The sequence below is a fragment of the Leptonychotes weddellii genome, chromosome 10, assembly GCF_054177405.1.
Source record: "Leptonychotes weddellii isolate Sample4059 chromosome 10, ASM5417740v2, whole genome shotgun sequence".
Classification (NCBI taxonomy): Eukaryota; Metazoa; Chordata; class Mammalia; order Carnivora; family Phocidae; genus Leptonychotes; species Leptonychotes weddellii.
The window spans coordinates 4,957,112-4,974,052 of NC_138378.1; the positions used below are offsets into that span (position 1 = coordinate 4,957,112).

A 16,941-nucleotide genomic window follows, 5' to 3' on the forward strand; every position below is an offset into this window, starting at 1 on the left:
GGGCACCCAGCCTCAGACCACAAACTCTAAAGTGGTGGTCAGCAAAGTGAGAGGATCAGAGCACCTCGGAGAAAAAGGGCTCACTGAGCAGAAGGCACAGATGGGCTCGTGTGTGTTTGTGTGTGTGTGTTTGTGTGTGTGTGTGTGTGCACGTGTACGTAAGGACATGTGTGCACACATGCGTGTGTGTTCAGGGCTGCATGCACCTGTTCAGTTGTCTTTTTTTTTAAGCCCAATATATCCAAAGGATCATCTCAACATAGAATCAGTATAAAAATTGTTAATGAGAAAAAAAATCTTAAGTGTTGGACTTTCTTCCAACCAGTCAGGTTTCTGGGCCTCTGAGTACTCAGCACAGCACTCTGCCCATAGGGGCCCTGGTATGGACTGAATGTTTGTGCACCCCTAAATCCATACCATGAAACCCTATCCAACACGGCGGTCTTAGGAGGTGGAGCCCCACGGTGGGATTAGCATGCTTGGTGGCATAGAGGTGTTTAGCAGAGAAAGGACTGCTCCTTCCCCGTGCACACATCTGTTCACAGTGAGGACAATAGTTGCCAAGAGCTTGGATGCCACAGCCCGACAGTCTGGGCTTGAACCCCACCTCTTCCACTAGCTAGCTCCGTGATCTTGACCAGTTTACGCAGCCATCTCTCTGCGCCTCAGTTTTCTTGTCTGCAAACTGCAGATTTAATATTACTTACCAACTTTACAGGTTGCTAAGAGCCAGTGAAATAATGAATACAGGGTCCATAGTAAGCTCGAACTAAATACAGTTGGACCTTGAACAACACAGGGATTGGGGCAATGAACATGCTGTGAGGTCGAAAATCCATGTGTAGCTTTGACTCCCTAAAAACATAACTCGTGACCAGAAGCCTTACTGATAGCATAAACAGCTGGTTAACACCTGTTCTGCATGTTCTATGTATTATATGCTGTATTCTTACAATAAAGTAAGCCAGAGAAAAGAAAATGTTAAGAAAATCATAAGGAAGAGAAAATACATCTACAGTATTGTACCGCATTTATAAAAAAAAAAAACAACCCGCGTATAAGTGCGCCTGCGCCATTCAAAGCCAGCTTGTCCAAGGGTCTTCAGTGGTTGCTACGCAGTTCCCCAGTCTTTTAAGAAACATCATTGGGTCAAATTTTAGAGCAGGATATCCATTTAAAATGAAAAGAAGTTGCCAATTGACACATAAAACTGTTCTACTCTCAACCCATCCCCTGTCCCACACTCGGCAACACCCCTGCCCATAACCGAGCGGGGCCACAGCCCCCAGAAGAGCAGGAATCCTGGCCCTTAGCATGTGTGTCTCTGCATCTCCCCATCATACCTTCTGGGCATAGAAATCTTAGCACCTCAGACCTACGAATGCTTCAGGAGACTTTGAAAATGTTTGAGCTCCAAAACAGGGGGTAGGGGGCTAAACGTTACAAAATCAGGATCAACAAATGTTTAATGAAATGTCTAGGAAACCTAACATTATGTCATGTTCATGAATTGTTCCATCTAGTCATCATAAACATTTCGTTACACTTCATTATATTTGAAACGAATTTATAGGTGAGCTCTTCTCGTTTTGCCAGAATCCCCAAGAATATTGATTGCTCAGTGAAGAGCTTATGGCCAGTTGTAATGAATGAATTTCTTGTAGGCAAATAATTTTGGTAGTAACATCATCAAAATGTCTTTTGATCAAAAACTAAAACTTAGATGAGAATTCATTTCAATCCATCTGTTGGGATGTGGGGAAGGGCTTTCTACAGAGTGTTGGTGTGGGGGGAGGACGAGAAACAGCCTGGTTCTGCCCCCCCCCCCCGCCCACCTCTTGCTGACCTTCCTCAAGCACCCAAGGCTGCTTTTACCCAAGTTGGCTTGGATGAAAATCTTGCAGTGGCCCTTCTTCTGCTCCCAGTGAAAATTTCAAGTTTCCACCAAGGCCATTGATGCCCCAGCCCCTGCCCAGCCCCTGCCCAGCCCCTGCCCATCCCCCTGGCTCACTCGACTGGCCAGCACAGGGAGTGCTGGTCCACCCTGGACTCAGCCTGAGCGCCCCCTCAATCCCTGAATTGGGCCGTGTGGCCTCTTCTACAGCCGGAGTGAGAAGCGGATCCAGGAACCGGTGAGGAGAGGCCTTCCTCCACCCCCACCACAGGCTCCACCTCGGGAACTGGGATAAAGAAAGCACAAAACATTATTTGGTGAAAGACCAGATGAAATGGGACTGCTTTTTCATGTCAGAGCAGGACAGCTGGGGATCATGAAGTAAAGATAGGACTAACTCCTGTTTATTAAGCACATACTACATGCTCGGTGCTCTGGTAGGACCTAGGTGCATGATTTTATTTAACTTTGGCAATCACCCCAGAAGTAGGTGCTGCTTTTATCTCCTTTTCCAAAGGGAGAAACTGAGGCTCAGGAAGACTAGTGACTTGCGCCTAGGCCTGTAGCTAAAAGGTGGGGGTGCCAGACCAGAGCCCCAGGTCCGTCCAACTCCGGTGGACACAGATGACCAACGGAAGCCCACTGAGCTCTACCTTGAAGGGCAGCTAACAGAGCCAAGGCAGGTCCCTATGGGGGGCTGCCACCGAGGTCCTGCTGCCTTTGACAAAGCAGCTTTCCCTGATCTTTGTTCCTCGCCCTCTGTTGATAGCTCTCGAGACTGCGTGCAATCCCTGTCTCCTCTGGCCACCTCTGATTCTCTGATCTTTGCCCTTGACCGAAGACACATTATTACCCACATTTGGTGCCTTCAGACCTTACCACTCCCTTCCCTGAGGGGAATTCACAGAGAAAATGTGAAAATAACATCCAGGCTGCCTGGTAGAACAGAGACTGGGTTTTGCCAACACAATGTGCAGTAAAAATATCTCTTCTTTAAAAGAGAGAGAGAGAGATGTAAAGACTGGAGATCAGTAACATGTAATTATCATCTGGTTTGGGTGGAGAGTTCTAATAGTTTCCAGAAAAATACAAACCATAAAAAATGAATGTGCTTTCCAAGGCAAAAAAAGATTTGGGCTCGGGCAGGCGGTGGCCCCATCTTGGAACTCCTGTGGCCTTTGAGGCCCTTTCTTGGCAGAGTAGGGAGCCTTTCACACTGGAAAGGAGGCTCTGAGAATTGCCTTTGCACTCAGCCTCGAATCCGCTCAGTACATCGGTTCCCGTGAGCAGATGTACCCACAGGCCAGATGGATTCAGGGGTTTCCCTGGAGGGTGGTGATGGGTGGAAGGTCCCTCCACATCAGAGAGACAGTCAGCGGCCTGGGGTCCAGGTTGATGAGCGAGCGCCACCTGGTGGCCAGTCTCGGCAAGCCGCCCCCCCCCCCCCCCGCCGCCTCCCACTGGGGGCTCAGCCGGAGCCCCCTCCCTGAGTGCGCCTCCACAATGTCCCTCAACAGCCCCGTTACACTTCAAATTGATATTGACAATTCATAGGGAGAAACACATTTTCTCGGTTTTACATAAAACAAACAAACACCATTTCGGTTTCCGGTTGCTACTGAGCTGTCCTATGTGGCAGTGGGGAGCGGATGTGCGTGACCTCACCTGGGACGCGCGCCCCGCCCCCAGGGGCTGGGCTGTAAGTGGCCTGGGTGCGGACTGGGCGTCAGGACTGCCCCGTTCGCTCTGCAAACACTGCCCCAGACGTGCGAGCCCCTCCCTTTGCAGAAGTGCTGGGGCAAAGTCCTCCGAGGTCGAGACCCTCCCCAGGCCTCTGTGGCTGGGACCCTGAGCCCAGGGACTTCCAGGGCTGAGTTCATGACCCTCCTGGCTGCCTGGCCCGAAGCCCTTCACCACTATAGACCCGGGTTTCCCCTTCTATTACCTGGTAAAGAACAGTGGCTCTGACCTACTTGGGGGTCAGGAGCCCCTTGAAACTAGATGTAAGTGATAGATCCCTTTTCCAGGTATGTGGGTGCCCCACTGTGCTCCTGGCTGGAGATGGCACTGGAGGGGTCTGGTCAGACTGTTCAACTGGATTACCCCCTTTAGTCCTCTCCAGGACCTCCTGATGTAGCTACTTTTATTAGCCCCATTTTACAGATGAGGAAACTGAGGCACAAATATGTTTAAGAACCTGCCCAAAGTCACACAGCCAATAAATTGTGGGCTGAGTTAAAACCCAGCCTTGGACAAGTGACCCAATGGCCTTAAGCCTCAGTTTCCTCTCTGAGAAAAGACATCAGTACTAGCCCCTACCCTGAAGGGGAGTCAGAGGGGCACATAAGATTGGAAAGCACATAGCAGGTGCTCCCTAAAAAGAGCTGTGATTTTGACACGCACAAACAATTGCAGTGCCCCGCCCCCCCACCCCCGGGGGGCCTCAGACTCTGTGTGGGGATCAGGGTGGGCAGTGGCAAGCGCCCAGAAAGTCAGGGAAGCCCCGTGGTTCCGGAGAACGCTCTGGTCTTGCCAAGCTCAGCTTCCTTCTACCAACACATAGTCAGAGGCCCTCACTCATCATTTCTGCTTTCAATCTTTTTTTTCTGAGGCCACACGCAGGAGTTTCGTTTTCTTTTTCCCCAGAATGCTGGTCAGGTCAGGCTGACTAGGCTTGTTTCTGGAGTGTGAACAGCAAACACCCACCCTTCGCAGCTGCGGGAGCACCCAGTCCGGCCGCGCAAGGACACCCTACCTCCACCCAGCCTGTCCGTTCCAAGCCGCGGTGCAGACGCCTCCAGGCTCCCAGCCGCTGCAGCCAGGATGGCCCAGGCCCCCGGGGACCCTGATGAAAGAGGTACTCTCTTCCTTCCAAGCAATAGTAGGTGCTCCCAATGGGATTTGCACCTTTCTTTCCAGCTCCTTTCCTTGGCTAGATGACAGCAATGATAGCCGACAGTACCCCAAAGCCCTGTGGCCGCGGGAGTCGAGGGGACCCCAGGGTCTGCCCTGGGCACCTTGCAGCACCCTCTGCACACCTTTTAGGAGCCCCCGGGGGCAAGCGCAGAGCTGTTTCCGTTTTATAGACGAGGTCACTGAGGCCCCGCAAGGGGGACCCCGGGCCGCATGGCTGACACTGGGGTCTGAACACCTGGCCTCACACTCATTTTAAGAAACAACAGAAGTTGCTTTGAGAAGAGGCGGACGTGCATGCCTGTGTCTCCTAGTACTGCAGATAACACTTCACTCCTGGAAGAAAACCCAAGAAAAGCGAGCCGTGTATTCTAGAGAGCTTGTGGGCTGTGGGCTGTGGGCTGAGGGTGGTTTTGCTTTTTGTTTTTTTTAATTCTGTTATCATTTGCTGATTTACTCCTCACTACAATCTTCGAGGTAGCTGCTCTCATCCCCAGTTCACAGATGGAAAAAGTGAGGCACAGAGCGATCACACGGATGGCAGAGAGGGGGCTCAAACCGCGGAAACCAGCCGTCAGAGAACAGAAAAGAGGACGAATGGGGGACTGGGGAGGAGGGCCAGCAGTGTGCGCCCAGGGCCCCGGGCTGGTTCCCCGGTTTTTGTGGTGCTTCCACAAGGGGGACACGCAGGTACTTGTCACTCAGTGGCTGAATTTAACTTCTCCCTCCTGGTTGTTCCTTTCCAACCTGTCGCTTACACCTCATCCATTTTACAACCTTCCATTTACGGACACACCAGCCTGAAGACTCAGTGCAGGAGGCCAGCCAGCTCTATGGGCTCGGCCCTCACTCTGATCTCCGACCCCACGACCCCCCTCGGCTCCTTTGAGGTTAGGGGGGTGGAGGAGGAGGGAGGGGAAGAGGCTCACCCAGGGGCAGGCTTTTCAAAAATCAAAACTCTTTTCAAGACAAGGCAAAGCCAGGCTTGCTGTTGATTGGATGGGGATCCCCGGCCGCCAGAGGTAGACGTTGGTGAGTGAAGGGGTGGATGCCCCCAGGCATTCTAAATGCACTTCACCTGCACCCAGCACGGATGAATGTGTCCTGATCCCAGAGCGAGCCTCAGAGCCCAGCTGTAGAGTCAGCCAATGGATTACCCCTTCCCCCACTAGGGAAAACCCCAGAAGGCAAAGGATCGGGCTGCTGCCCTGCCAAGGGGCCCCAGGTCTTCCCCAGAAGGACCCTGCCTTGCGTTTCCCGTGGGGTTCTTGGGGGCAGAGATTTCCTGGCAAGAGGCTGGGCTGCCGCCCACGGGGCTCCTTCCAGCTCCCCAGGCACTGTGTGCACTCTGTTCTCGGCTCCCCAAAGAGCCGCAGGCTTGGGTTTGTGGGAGCCCATCAGAGAGGAACAGGGGCCGTTCAGAGAGCTCCTTCTCCAGCCTCTGGGTCATTAACCTCAGGTGGGGAAATAGAGACCCAGGAGGAGCTGCCCATACCCTGCCCTGCGTCATCTGGGCAGACACCTGTCCTTGTGCTGGGCAGACCCACTCAGACACTTGTTCGTTCAAATGCTGTTTCCCGAGCACCTACTGTGCTCCCAGCACTGTGCTAGACACCGAAGATACTGCAGTGGACCCGGCAATCACAGCAAGGGGGTCCTTGGAGACATTCTGCCGGGGACCCCCCACCCCCACACACAGCACCCCAATCACTCGGGGCATCTATGATGCTCCCCAAAAGAGATGGTGTTTGAGTGAGACCTGGAGGTTGAGTAGATGTTGGGCGGGTGGAGGGGGGGAGAGCGTTCCTGACAGAGGGAGCAATGTGTGCAAAGGCCCAGGGCTGAGCGGGCTGGAAGGAGCACAGCCGGCTGGCACTTGGAGGGAAGCTCTGGCTGCCGAGGGGAGGGTGGGCTGGAGGGATCCCGACTGCGGTCGGCGGAGCTGCTGTCGTCCAGGAGATGACGATGAAGAATAGGAAGGCAGAGGCACAGAGGGGAGAAGAAGAGGTTCGAGAGAGAGCCAGGAACAAGGTTTCCAGGACTCTCTGTAACTGGGCACCAGGGAGAAAGATCCGTTTCTGAGTGTCTTTAGCTTTCTGGCTTGGAAGAATAGACGCACCACTGATGTGGATGGAGAGCCCACGAGGAGGGGCAGGTGCCGTAGGGAGGTGGGGACAGCAGGCCTCCCAGGAGGCACTTTGTCTCCCCCCCAGTTCCTGCCCTCCTGCCCTCACTCTACCCCACCCCGCTACCCTCCCCTCCCCTCTGCTCTGAGGATGTCTGAGGGCTGAGTGTCCCCCCCACCCCGCCCTCAAGCACTCACACCAGGCAGAGGACGCTCAGGAGGCTGGGGCACCTCCTCTGGTCACCAGGCTGTCCGGCCACGGTCATTTCTGACCAGCGCATGTGTCCCTCCCTGAACAGTGGTGTTGTTAGTGAATGTCTGCTCAGGTCCCTGCCCCTCCATCTGCCCTGGAGGCACCTCCCCTGCCCCCGAGCTTCCAGCCCAGGCTCCGTCCGGGGGAGATTCAGCCCCCTCTCTGCCCCTCTCTCCTTCTCCCAGACCTTGAGCAGAGGATCCTGCAGGTGCTGAGGGGTGCTGGCTCCCCCATGAAGTCTTTCCAGTTGGCAAAGGAATGCCAAGTGCCCAAGAAGAAACTCAACCAAGTCCTCTACCGGATGAAGGAGGAGTCCAAAGTCTCCCTGGAAGGCCAGGCGATGTGGGGCCTGGGCAAGGGCAGGACTGAAGTGGAGCCCGCAGAGCTGGCCCAGCCCAGCCAGGGTAACCTGCCCCGGGAAGGGGGACGGGGGGGCCAGCACGAGCAGTCCTGGCAGAGGACAAGCGGGGCCCGGGCCTGGGTTCGAATACAAGCTCCGCCTCTCAAGGGTGCGTGGCATCCCCCGGCCGTGCCTTGCAGATCTGCTGCCCAGGGTTGCGAGAGGGTGAGACGCAGAGGGCCCAGCCTCGCGCCCGCACGTGGCGGGCGCTCAGCAAAGCATCAGCAGTAACACTGTTGACAACTGCCGCGGTAGTGATAAGAGTAGAACAGACTTGGCTTACCCTGGGTCCCGGAGTTGGCATTGGTTGGGCGCTCCCACAGCCCCCGGGCGTAAGTGGATGGCACTCTTCCTCTTGGCCCAGAGGCGTGAGTTAGCAGCAAAGCCGGGGGTATGGAGAGCGACAGGGCAGGTTTGAAGGCAGGTTGGTTTAACTCTAGACTCTGAGTCCAGATCGCCCGCGCACCGGGGCCACTGTGGAGCGGCCCGCCTTTGTCCAGTGGCGTCCCCATCTCCTCTGCCACCCCTCATGCCCCCGGCCACTCTTTCTTCCTCCAGCAGAGAGGCCCCAGCAAGGCGCAGTTACAGTTCCACAGGAAGCTGGCTCTCGGCTCACTCAACAGCGTAAGCATCCCACTTCCCCAAACTCTCCTTGGCCACCTGAGATGTGACTCTTGCCCCGCCCACCAAGAGGTTCCCACAGAGTGTCCGGAGGCAGGACTCAGCCTGCACAGTGGAAGAAGCTAAATGGCTGAGAAATCTCTCTGATCCGCGGTGGCACCTGCCATGGGCCCCTCCCATGTGCCCGGCACCGTTCAGAGCAGTGTATGTCCACCCCGCGCCCTAGAGCGGGCTCTGTGCTGCGCTGTTCTTATGTACCACACGTTTCAGATGGGGAAACTGAGCACAGGGGGTCTGGTCGGCCCAAGTGTACACAGCTAGCAAGCAGTGGAGGAGACTCACACTCCGGGCTCCTCCTTTACCACCCACTGCCCTGCTTCCCAGAGGAAGACATCTACAGGATTCTGGAAGCCCATGGGCCCTGTAAGGCCCTGACCATCTCCCAGAAGCTGGGAAGGAAGACAGCAAAAGAAGTCAACCCAGACTTGTACGCTATGAGGAGGAAGCATCTTCTGGACTTGGATGAGAAGTCAAGTACATGGGCAATTTATCAACCAGGTAGGTCCTTACCTGCGGCCCACACCTGGATGGGGCGGGGCTAGAAGAGAAACCTTAACATCCAGTGCTTGTGGGCGCCCTGCCCAGCACTTTGCCAGCTCCAGCTTCCTTGTCAGACCCTCACAGAAGCTTGCAGTGGTCTTGTTCTTGGCTCACTAGAAGGGGGTACCAGGAGGGTGGAGTTGGTGCTGGTGCTGGTGGGAGTAACCGAGGAGGGCCTCCCGGAGGAGTGGCCTGAGGCTGTAGTTGCAGAAGGCAAGGGGCCAGGAGGGGAGGTGACCCACTCCTAACTATAGCAGCCCTGGGATGCGGGGCTCAGCCTGAGTTTGCTAACAGTTTTCTGTCAGCACTTTGCCCAACTTGGAGTTTTGAAGCTGCTGGAAGAGAAGCCTGGGCTCAGACACCCACAGGGTGGGGGCCCGGGGGACTTCTCCCTCAGGTGCAGCAGGCATGAGCCCTACTTAGCACTAGGGGTCCACAACAATGTTCTAATTTCTCTTAAAATCAGAAGAAAAGATGCGGATTGTAATAGTAATGAAGAGTTAATCATGACTCCAGCCTGGATCACATTTGCCTTTATCCCACCACTGTCGTAAGTGGTAATTTTGAATATTTTTTATGGAGGAAGGTACCCACCAAGGCACAAGAGCTGAGGGCCCACAAAGGCGGGACGTGGCCCTGTTTGTGGAGCCGGCAGAGCCCCAGGCAGGTGCTCACGTGGCCTGCGGGATGATGCACAGTCTCACAGCGCCCAAGGGAGGGGGGTGTCCCTGCATTGCAGGCGTGATAACATGACAGCCACCAGGTTTTAAACACTGGTGAAAAAATCCCAATTCTTAAAAATGCCATGTGAGCCAAACAAAGCTTATCCAGTGGCCGGAAATAGCCCATGGACGGCCCCCTGCTGCCTTCACTAAGGGGAGAGAGGTCCTGGAGCTCAGTGGTCAGGGGATGCCTCACAGCGACAGGGACAGAGGATGAGGTGGGCAGTGAGGCTCCCAGGACCCTCCTGGGGGTGGCAGAGGATGCCTAGGTAGGGTGACCGCCCCGGGGACATCTAAGCAAGGCTCATCTCTGATACCCCGGGGGTGGGGGGGCTTGTTAAACACGCCAGCTCCTGGGTCTCTCCTTGGACATCCTGACTCAGCACCCTCAGGGTGGACACCAGGGCATCTGTGTTTTAACAAGCTCCACCAGAGATTTTGTTGCTGCTCTCGGGTATTGGGAACCCCTGACCCCCAGAGAGGTGCAGAGGGCTGGAGTGGAATATGATTTTGCAGATTCGGGAGGAAGAAATCCGGCCACTGAGATTATTTACCAGAAAAATTCAATCAACATAATCTGTCAGAATGGACCAAATAACCACATTTCCATTGACAACTCTGAAGCCATCCAGATTGGACATGGGAATGTCATCATGAGACAGGCGGCCTCTGGAGAGAATAGTGAGTCCTCGGAGAGACACCCACTCCCTGTAGGTAGGGGTACCTGCTCCATCCGGGTGGGAGCAGAGAGGGCGAGTTTCAAGCTCTGAGAAGGGGCAGCTCTCAGATCTCCAAGGTCATCCTTTGGGGCCTTCCTGAGAATGAGGAAGTCTCCCCTGGTGCCTGGATCAAACCTCTCCTGGTTTCCCTTCATTCTGATACCTTTTGCCTTGGTTTCAATGGGACCTGATGTTTTGCCATGAGAAACAACTCAGTATTCACTCTCCCTCAGTAGAACGTCACAAGGGTCTTTGTAGTGTTTCGTTTGTTCTGAGATACACTTTTCCCCCCACATTTTAACATCTTAGAAACTGGGTTGCATCTTACCAGCAGCATCCTACTTTTGTTAAAATACAGTCCCGCAAAGGAGTGCCTACTCCCGGCCAGGCACTGGGGTGAGAGGGCACACGGCCCCCATCAGACCAGCCATGGAACACGAGTGACAGCATCAGCCCAAAAGTTGGACTCCTTCTTGTGACCTCCAGAGATACCTTCCCCACCCCACCCCCAACTCTGGGATTTTGTTTCCCTGGCAGTGAAATGAGGAACGTTGCTTTTCTAGATCAATGTCTCCCCGACCTTAGTCCTCTGGGCTCTGCCCTCCCCAATTTTGGCCATGCCCATGTCTGATTATATACTTAATGTTGGTAAATGGCTTGCCTTTTTATTCTACTCAAATTTATTTTAAAGTTAACTTTTATAGCATGGCCTTAAGTTTAAAACCAGAAAGTTTACTATAAAGATGAATACTGAGAAGAAAAAAACAATGTCAAGGCTGTGAATGCTCCCGGTTGAGGGGTCTTAAAGATACACCAACACCCAAGGAGACTTGCCCTCGTGGGTTCAAAGGATTGAGAGCACCAGGGAGCAGAAGCTGCGCTCACTGACTGGGTTTTCATAAACCCAGTCATAAACCCCTGGGGAGCCCCACACTACTTGTGTTACTGGGCCCACCTGCTCTCCATCAATGGCCTGAAACACTCATTCCCAGTCCGCGAGAGCTCACAAAGAATTCAGAGGCCTGTCTCCTCTGTCCAGCCAGGACTTTGTGTGTGTAGGGGGGAGGGGGCGTCAGAGGGTGGGGGCCTGAGGTCATGTTGCTGTGTCCCCTGCTAGGCTCCATGGCTCCCCTCGAACTCCCCCCAGTGGCGCCAGCTGATCCCTCAACTCAGAGTTCCCCGGCTGCAGCCTGGGGACCCCAGGACATCCACTTGGAGAAGTCTGTGCTCAGACGGGTACAGATAGGACATGGCAACAAGATGAACCTCAACGGTGCCCAGGCCAAAGGCCCTGCAGCCTGCAACCCCTTGGGCAGCCCCCCAGGTAACCCATCCTGCCCCCACCCCACCCCATCCATCTCCTCGCTGGATAGAACTTGAGCCATTTTTTGCAGGGAGAGAGGCACGATGGGGAATTCCTTTCCTTCCGCCTGGAGGCTGTCTCACAGAATAGAGCAGGTGGGGCTTTAGAGTTAGCACTCAGGCTCCCACTCCCTACCACCCGCCCTCCTCGGGAGACCGGTTTCCTCGTCCGTGCAGCAAGCGTGGGCCAGCTGAAGCAGGTCAGAGGAGATGGCCAGCCTGGAATGGCATCTAAGGAGGGGGGACCGGAGCCCTCTAAGTACTTGGGGTCCTATTAAGTGCTGTCCACAGTGACCAGAGAGCCCAGGCTAAGTCCTCCCCAGCTCTGATAACCCAGAGACAGGCTGGGGGGCAAAAAACAGCAGGGAGGCCGGGGACCACCGGAGGAGAGTTTCCAGGAAGGAGAAGCCGATGAGTTTGGGGAGTTCCATGGGGTCCAGCCACAGGGGTCTGTGGTGACCCGAGGGGACAGAGGAGCTCCAGGAGTAGGAGGAGGGGGTACTGTGTGCAACTCTTGTCCGAAGTTTGGATGGGAAAGGAGCCAGGTGTCAGGGGCTGGGGATGGCTACGGCCACGTGCAGGTTTTAACCATAGGTGGGGATGGTGTTCCAGAGCTGCGGGGAAGCCAGCAGCAGAGATGGGAGCAGGCGGTGGCGGGGAGGTGGAGGGGAGGTGGTCGAACCCCAGGGGAAGGGCACAGGAGGAGGTGACGTCCATGCCAGCAGACCTGGGTGGCAGAGAGAGCCGGCAGCCCAGGCTGTGTGCAGAGGTGCTCAGGGAGGCAGGGCCTCGGCTGTGGCCTAAGCCTGGCCTGGCTTCTGGGAGGAGAGTGGGCCAAGGAGAACTTGAAAGCCAGGCTGAGTGTCAGGGCTCGGGGCCACCATCCAGCTGCTCTTGCAGCCTTCCTGACATCTCTGTCATTGGCTGACCCACAGCCTCTGCCACCGCTGAAGGCCCAGGAGCTTCGTTCGAAATTCGAATGCCCCAACCAGGATCTTCCTCCAAGGAGGAGATGGCCCAGAGAGTCCATATCAGTTCATGCTTCCTTGAGGACATTGCCATCGGCAACAGCAACAGAATGACTATCGGCTCGGAGAGAGCTGGTCCAGGAGGAGTTGCAAAGGAGGCAGGAGGGACCCTGGGGAGCCAAGCAAGGATGGAGGTGAGCCTGGGGCAAGGTGGGCCCTGTGTTCTCTATTTCTCTCTCATCCATCTACCCATCCACCAACCCATCCATCTACCCATCCACCCATCCACCCATCCACCATCCATCCATCCACCCACCCATCCATCCATCCGTCTATCCATCCATCCATCCATCTATCCATCCATCCATCCATCCATCTATCCATCCATCCATCCATCCACCCACCCATCCATCCATCCGTCTATCCATCCATCCATCCATCCATCCATCTATCCATCCATCCATCTATCCACCTACCCATCCACCTGTCCATGCATCCATGCATCCATCCATCCATCTGTCCACCCACCTATCCATTCATCCATCTATCCGTTTATCTATCCATCCATCCACCCATCTACCCACCCCTCCACCCATCCACCCACCCATCCACCCACCTATCCACCCATCTATCCATCCATCCAACCATCCATCCACCCATCAACAGTTGTTCTCGAATCTCCCATTTCCCTGAGTCTGGAAGGCAATAGAGGGTCATAGCAGAGAGCAGCCCTGGAGTTAGTGTGTGGTGTCAAATCTTTTTAGCCAAGTGACCTAGCCCAGCATTTAGCTCTGAGCCTGTTTCCCCATCTGTGACAGGAGGATGGTAATTGCCTGTGGCTCCTGGTTGTGGCGAGGACTGGGGGAGCTTGGCAGGCAAAGCCTGGGCACTGTGCCTGGCCCCACACGTGCCTCCAGGCACCATGAGATATCATTACCATTGGCGTTATTTTAGGCCTTGTGGCAGGCGCTGGGGTGCCCCCACAGTGAGTGAGGGTCTGTCTCAGAGAGAGGCTAACTTGTTGCAACAAAGAGACTGTCTAACCAGAATGGCTCCAACCTGCCGGAGGTTTAGCACACGTGCAAGGGGGGCCATCAGGCTGGTGGGAGGCACAGACCCCGGTTCCTTCCGCCGAGGTGCTGGGCCATCCCGGGGGCTCTGTACTTGTCTGTGGGCAGAGAGGCTACAGAGGGCCAACCATCCCCCTTTGACCAAGCACACCCACGCTCCTGGCTTCAGTTCAAGGGCCTGCACTTGGCCTCAAGGGGGGCTGGGAAATGTCACTTGAGCCCAGCTAAGACTCAGGGGATGGCCAACAGGATGTCACAGGGGCAGTTAGTCACCCAGCCACTGCTCCTGCCCCTGGATATGGAGCCAGGTGATTCCTGGCAGGTGACACAGGCAGGAGCAAGGTGGCAGTGGCCGGGGGAGGGTCCATCCGGTGGGTGGACAACTGTGGGCAACAGGGGAGAACAGGATGGTGGGTGAACAGAAGTGTGAGTGTGACCCGTGCATGCTTCAAGGATGGCAGAGGCCAGAGCACAGCTCCATGCCTGTGGTGGCTGGTGAGGACTTTGGCATCTGTCCCAAGGCTGTCGGGAGCCACAGAGGGGCTTTGAACAGGAGAGAGTATGATGGGACTTCTGCCTTCAGCGTGAAAGAAGGATCAGGAGGAGGATTGCAGCTCCCGACTCTCTGGGATTTGGATGAAGGAGTCATGCCTTCCCCCATGGTTAGAAAACCTAGACTAGACTTCGCCAGCATCCACCCGCCGGCACCCACAGGCCTGTGGGCATTTATGTTGGACGCCAAGAATGTCTTCCCACCCTGACGACCATGTCCTTGAACTTCCAACAGCGAGAGGAGTCAGTAGAGAGAGGGCACCCTCTTCCCCACGTCCCAGAAACCTCCAAGGAGGCACACAGGGACCTCGGGAGTCGTGGGCGCCCCCCGCCACCTGATCTTAGGCAGGACCAGCCAAGACTCCTCTTTGGGGGAAAGAAGCACAGCCCTCTGCGTTTGAAAAATAGCTAATGCCCCCTCCTCTGTCCCTCCCCAAGGGCTCAGCATTGGTGCTGACAAGGCCTTTTTCACTCTGCACCCCTACCCACCCACCTCCCTGGCCTGAGGAACATCTAACTTCTTACTCAGGTGATGGGCAGGATCCCATCCTGAGACATGTAAGGCCTGGCAGGCTTTCCTTTCGGGGGAAATGACTAATCAGGGTCTGTCAGTGCTGTGGAGTGCGGCCCGCTCTTTGGGGTCTCTGTGAGCTGAGGCACCTGGACGGGCCGTCAGCAGGGGCGTGGGGGGCTCTCAGCTGCCCGCCTGCCCGGTTTGCTGCTGTGACATCCTGATGGGACCGTGGACATGACTTTGGGGGCCCAGTGCAACATGGAAAAGTGGGGCTCCTGATTCAGCTTCATCAGCATTTCAAGACAGAGCAGAGCTTTGACATGAGTCCAGGGTCCCTCTGAACATGGGCCCAGACCACATGCCCATGAAGCTGGCCCTCCTTGGAGCCTTCTGGAGCAGGACCCCTCCTCTAGTCCGTACCCCGCCCGCAATCACTCAGACCCCTGAGTCTTCCCAGAAATAATGCTGTAGCCACCTTAGAGCTTCTTCCGTCTTTCCAGTATCGGGAAGAAGCAGCTCATTCATTCATTCCCCAGTTCTGGCCCCGCGCTTGCCCTGAAACGCTCCCTCAGCTGGACGCATAGCCATGAGCAAGTCAGAGAAATAGTCCAGTAAGGAAGAGAGGCAGCTCACAAGGCAATAAAGCCTTTCGGAGAAACCCCGGCACAGTAAAAAAACAAACAAACAAACAATAAAACCCGGGGAGGGGTGGGCAGCCCATGATGGGCGAGCAGCTGCCTCGGCAGGGCAATCAGAGGAGGCTCCGGGAGGAGGTAGCATCGAGCTGAAGTCTGAGGGGAGGCAGCCAGCCAAGCGAAGACCGGGGGAAGGCACTGCAAACAGCGAGCGCAAGGGCCCCATTCACAGTCAGTCCAGGTAAGAGAAGACGGGGCCCCGGAGAGCCAGATCGCTTTGCTTATTTGAGGCAAGGGGCCCACGCGTCCCTGTGGCAACATCTTCTCTTCCCAGGATCCTCCCTCTGAAGGTGCAGTGCCCGGAAGTCAGTCCCCTCACGACCGTGGCCAGGCCTCCCCCGGCAATGACGGCATCTTGACCTTCATCTCCCACCTAGAAGCTCTGACTCTTGAAAGCAGGGATCCCCGAGCTGCGGAAGACAGTGGCCGGGTGGACGGAAGCCCAGACGTGGACTCCCAGCGGCAGGTGGAGTCCAGAACAAACAGCTAGGCTCTCTCAGGAAGAGCAACACCAGTGAGCCCTTGGTATTGCGCTTTCTGTGTTTCATAAATGTTGTTTTCCACCTTGTTGCCTCCTGACACATGGCCGGTGAGAGTCAGCGTTCGGGCCGGGCCTGGCCTGGGGCTTGGCGAAGGCATGTCTGTCCCAACTGCCTCCTTGGCCCGCCTTCCATCATGGCTGCCCATTCTTCTCTCACCCAAGACCTGACTTCCTCAAGGCCCATTGTGGCTGCCTGACCTCTTTCCCACCTGACCTTTCTACAGCCGTCCTACCTCCACTTTGATCTCTCAGGATTTCTTAGCTGAACTTCCGGAGAACAAATCCCTCCCCTCAAGGCCCCAGCAGAAGTCACTGGCCAGCCCACAGGTCAGGTGACCTCTGCTAGCCAACTGTCAGGGGATGCTTGTCATACACCAACATGGTGCTTATGGGCGGACTCAGTTCCCTCGGAAGGGTTGTGGGCACGGTGGCATTTCCAGAACAAAGGAGTGGGGTGGGGTCTGGGGGACACTTGGGAAGGGACGAAGGGAGGAAGATAGAGGAGGATGGAGCGGTCAGCCAGGCAGGACCGTTGCGGAAGAGGACTCACATCGTCCACTTGTTATGTCCGTAACACACACACAGCTCTGTGCCCACTACCCTCCCAGTGCCACACCCGCACCTCACTCTCTTTTGTGTTTCCTCCTCTGGACCATGGATGTCCAATGCCCAGGAGCCATGTTTCCTGCAGCTAGCGTCTGCCTTCGTGGAGGAAAGGCTGGCTCATCACGGAGCCTCAGTAAAGAATGTCATTGAACAACCTTTTGTCTCTTTTCAATGCGACTGGGAGGATCTTGAGATCCTTGACACGTTGATCAGTGCCTGGACAAATACACAGCACTTATGGTATGTCCCTTCAAGGGGAGCCCTAAGGCATTGTTTGAGCCCCTGGGTCCGGTCGTTCCTGCTTCTTTGCACGTGTCCGTTAGATGAGCTGATGTATCTGTCCCCTTCGTGTGGAAGTCAGCTCCAGCTGATTTTCCTTTCCCAGT

General features: G+C 55.5%; 1 protein-coding gene across 7 annotated transcripts; it reads left to right on the forward strand.

The window, feature by feature from the left end:
• Positions 1-4,528: 4,528 nt before the first annotated feature.
• Positions 4,529-16,710, forward strand: ZBP1 (Z-DNA binding protein 1). Of its 7 annotated transcripts, none has more exons than XR_014149029.1 (8): positions 4,530-7,589; positions 8,144-8,209; positions 8,591-8,764; positions 10,045-10,209; positions 11,365-11,571; positions 12,545-12,771; positions 15,448-15,589; positions 15,683-15,812. XR_014149029.1 is itself a non-coding variant. In XM_031038354.2 (8 exons), the coding sequence occupies exons 1-8, from the start codon at positions 4,718-4,720 to the stop codon at positions 15,896-15,898; spliced, it is 1,308 nt and encodes a 435-aa protein (XP_030894214.2). In that variant the 5' UTR covers positions 4,532-4,717; the 3' UTR covers positions 15,899-16,710. The 7 variants fall into 7 exon arrangements, 5 of the variants coding, with proteins under 5 accessions (XP_081688658.1, XP_081688659.1, XP_030894214.2 ...); XR_014149030.1 differs by having other exon boundaries at positions 15,460-15,589; XM_031038354.2 differs by lacking the exon at positions 15,448-15,589 and having other exon boundaries at positions 4,532-4,751; positions 7,371-7,589; positions 15,683-16,710.
• Positions 16,711-16,941: the final 231 nt, after the last annotated feature.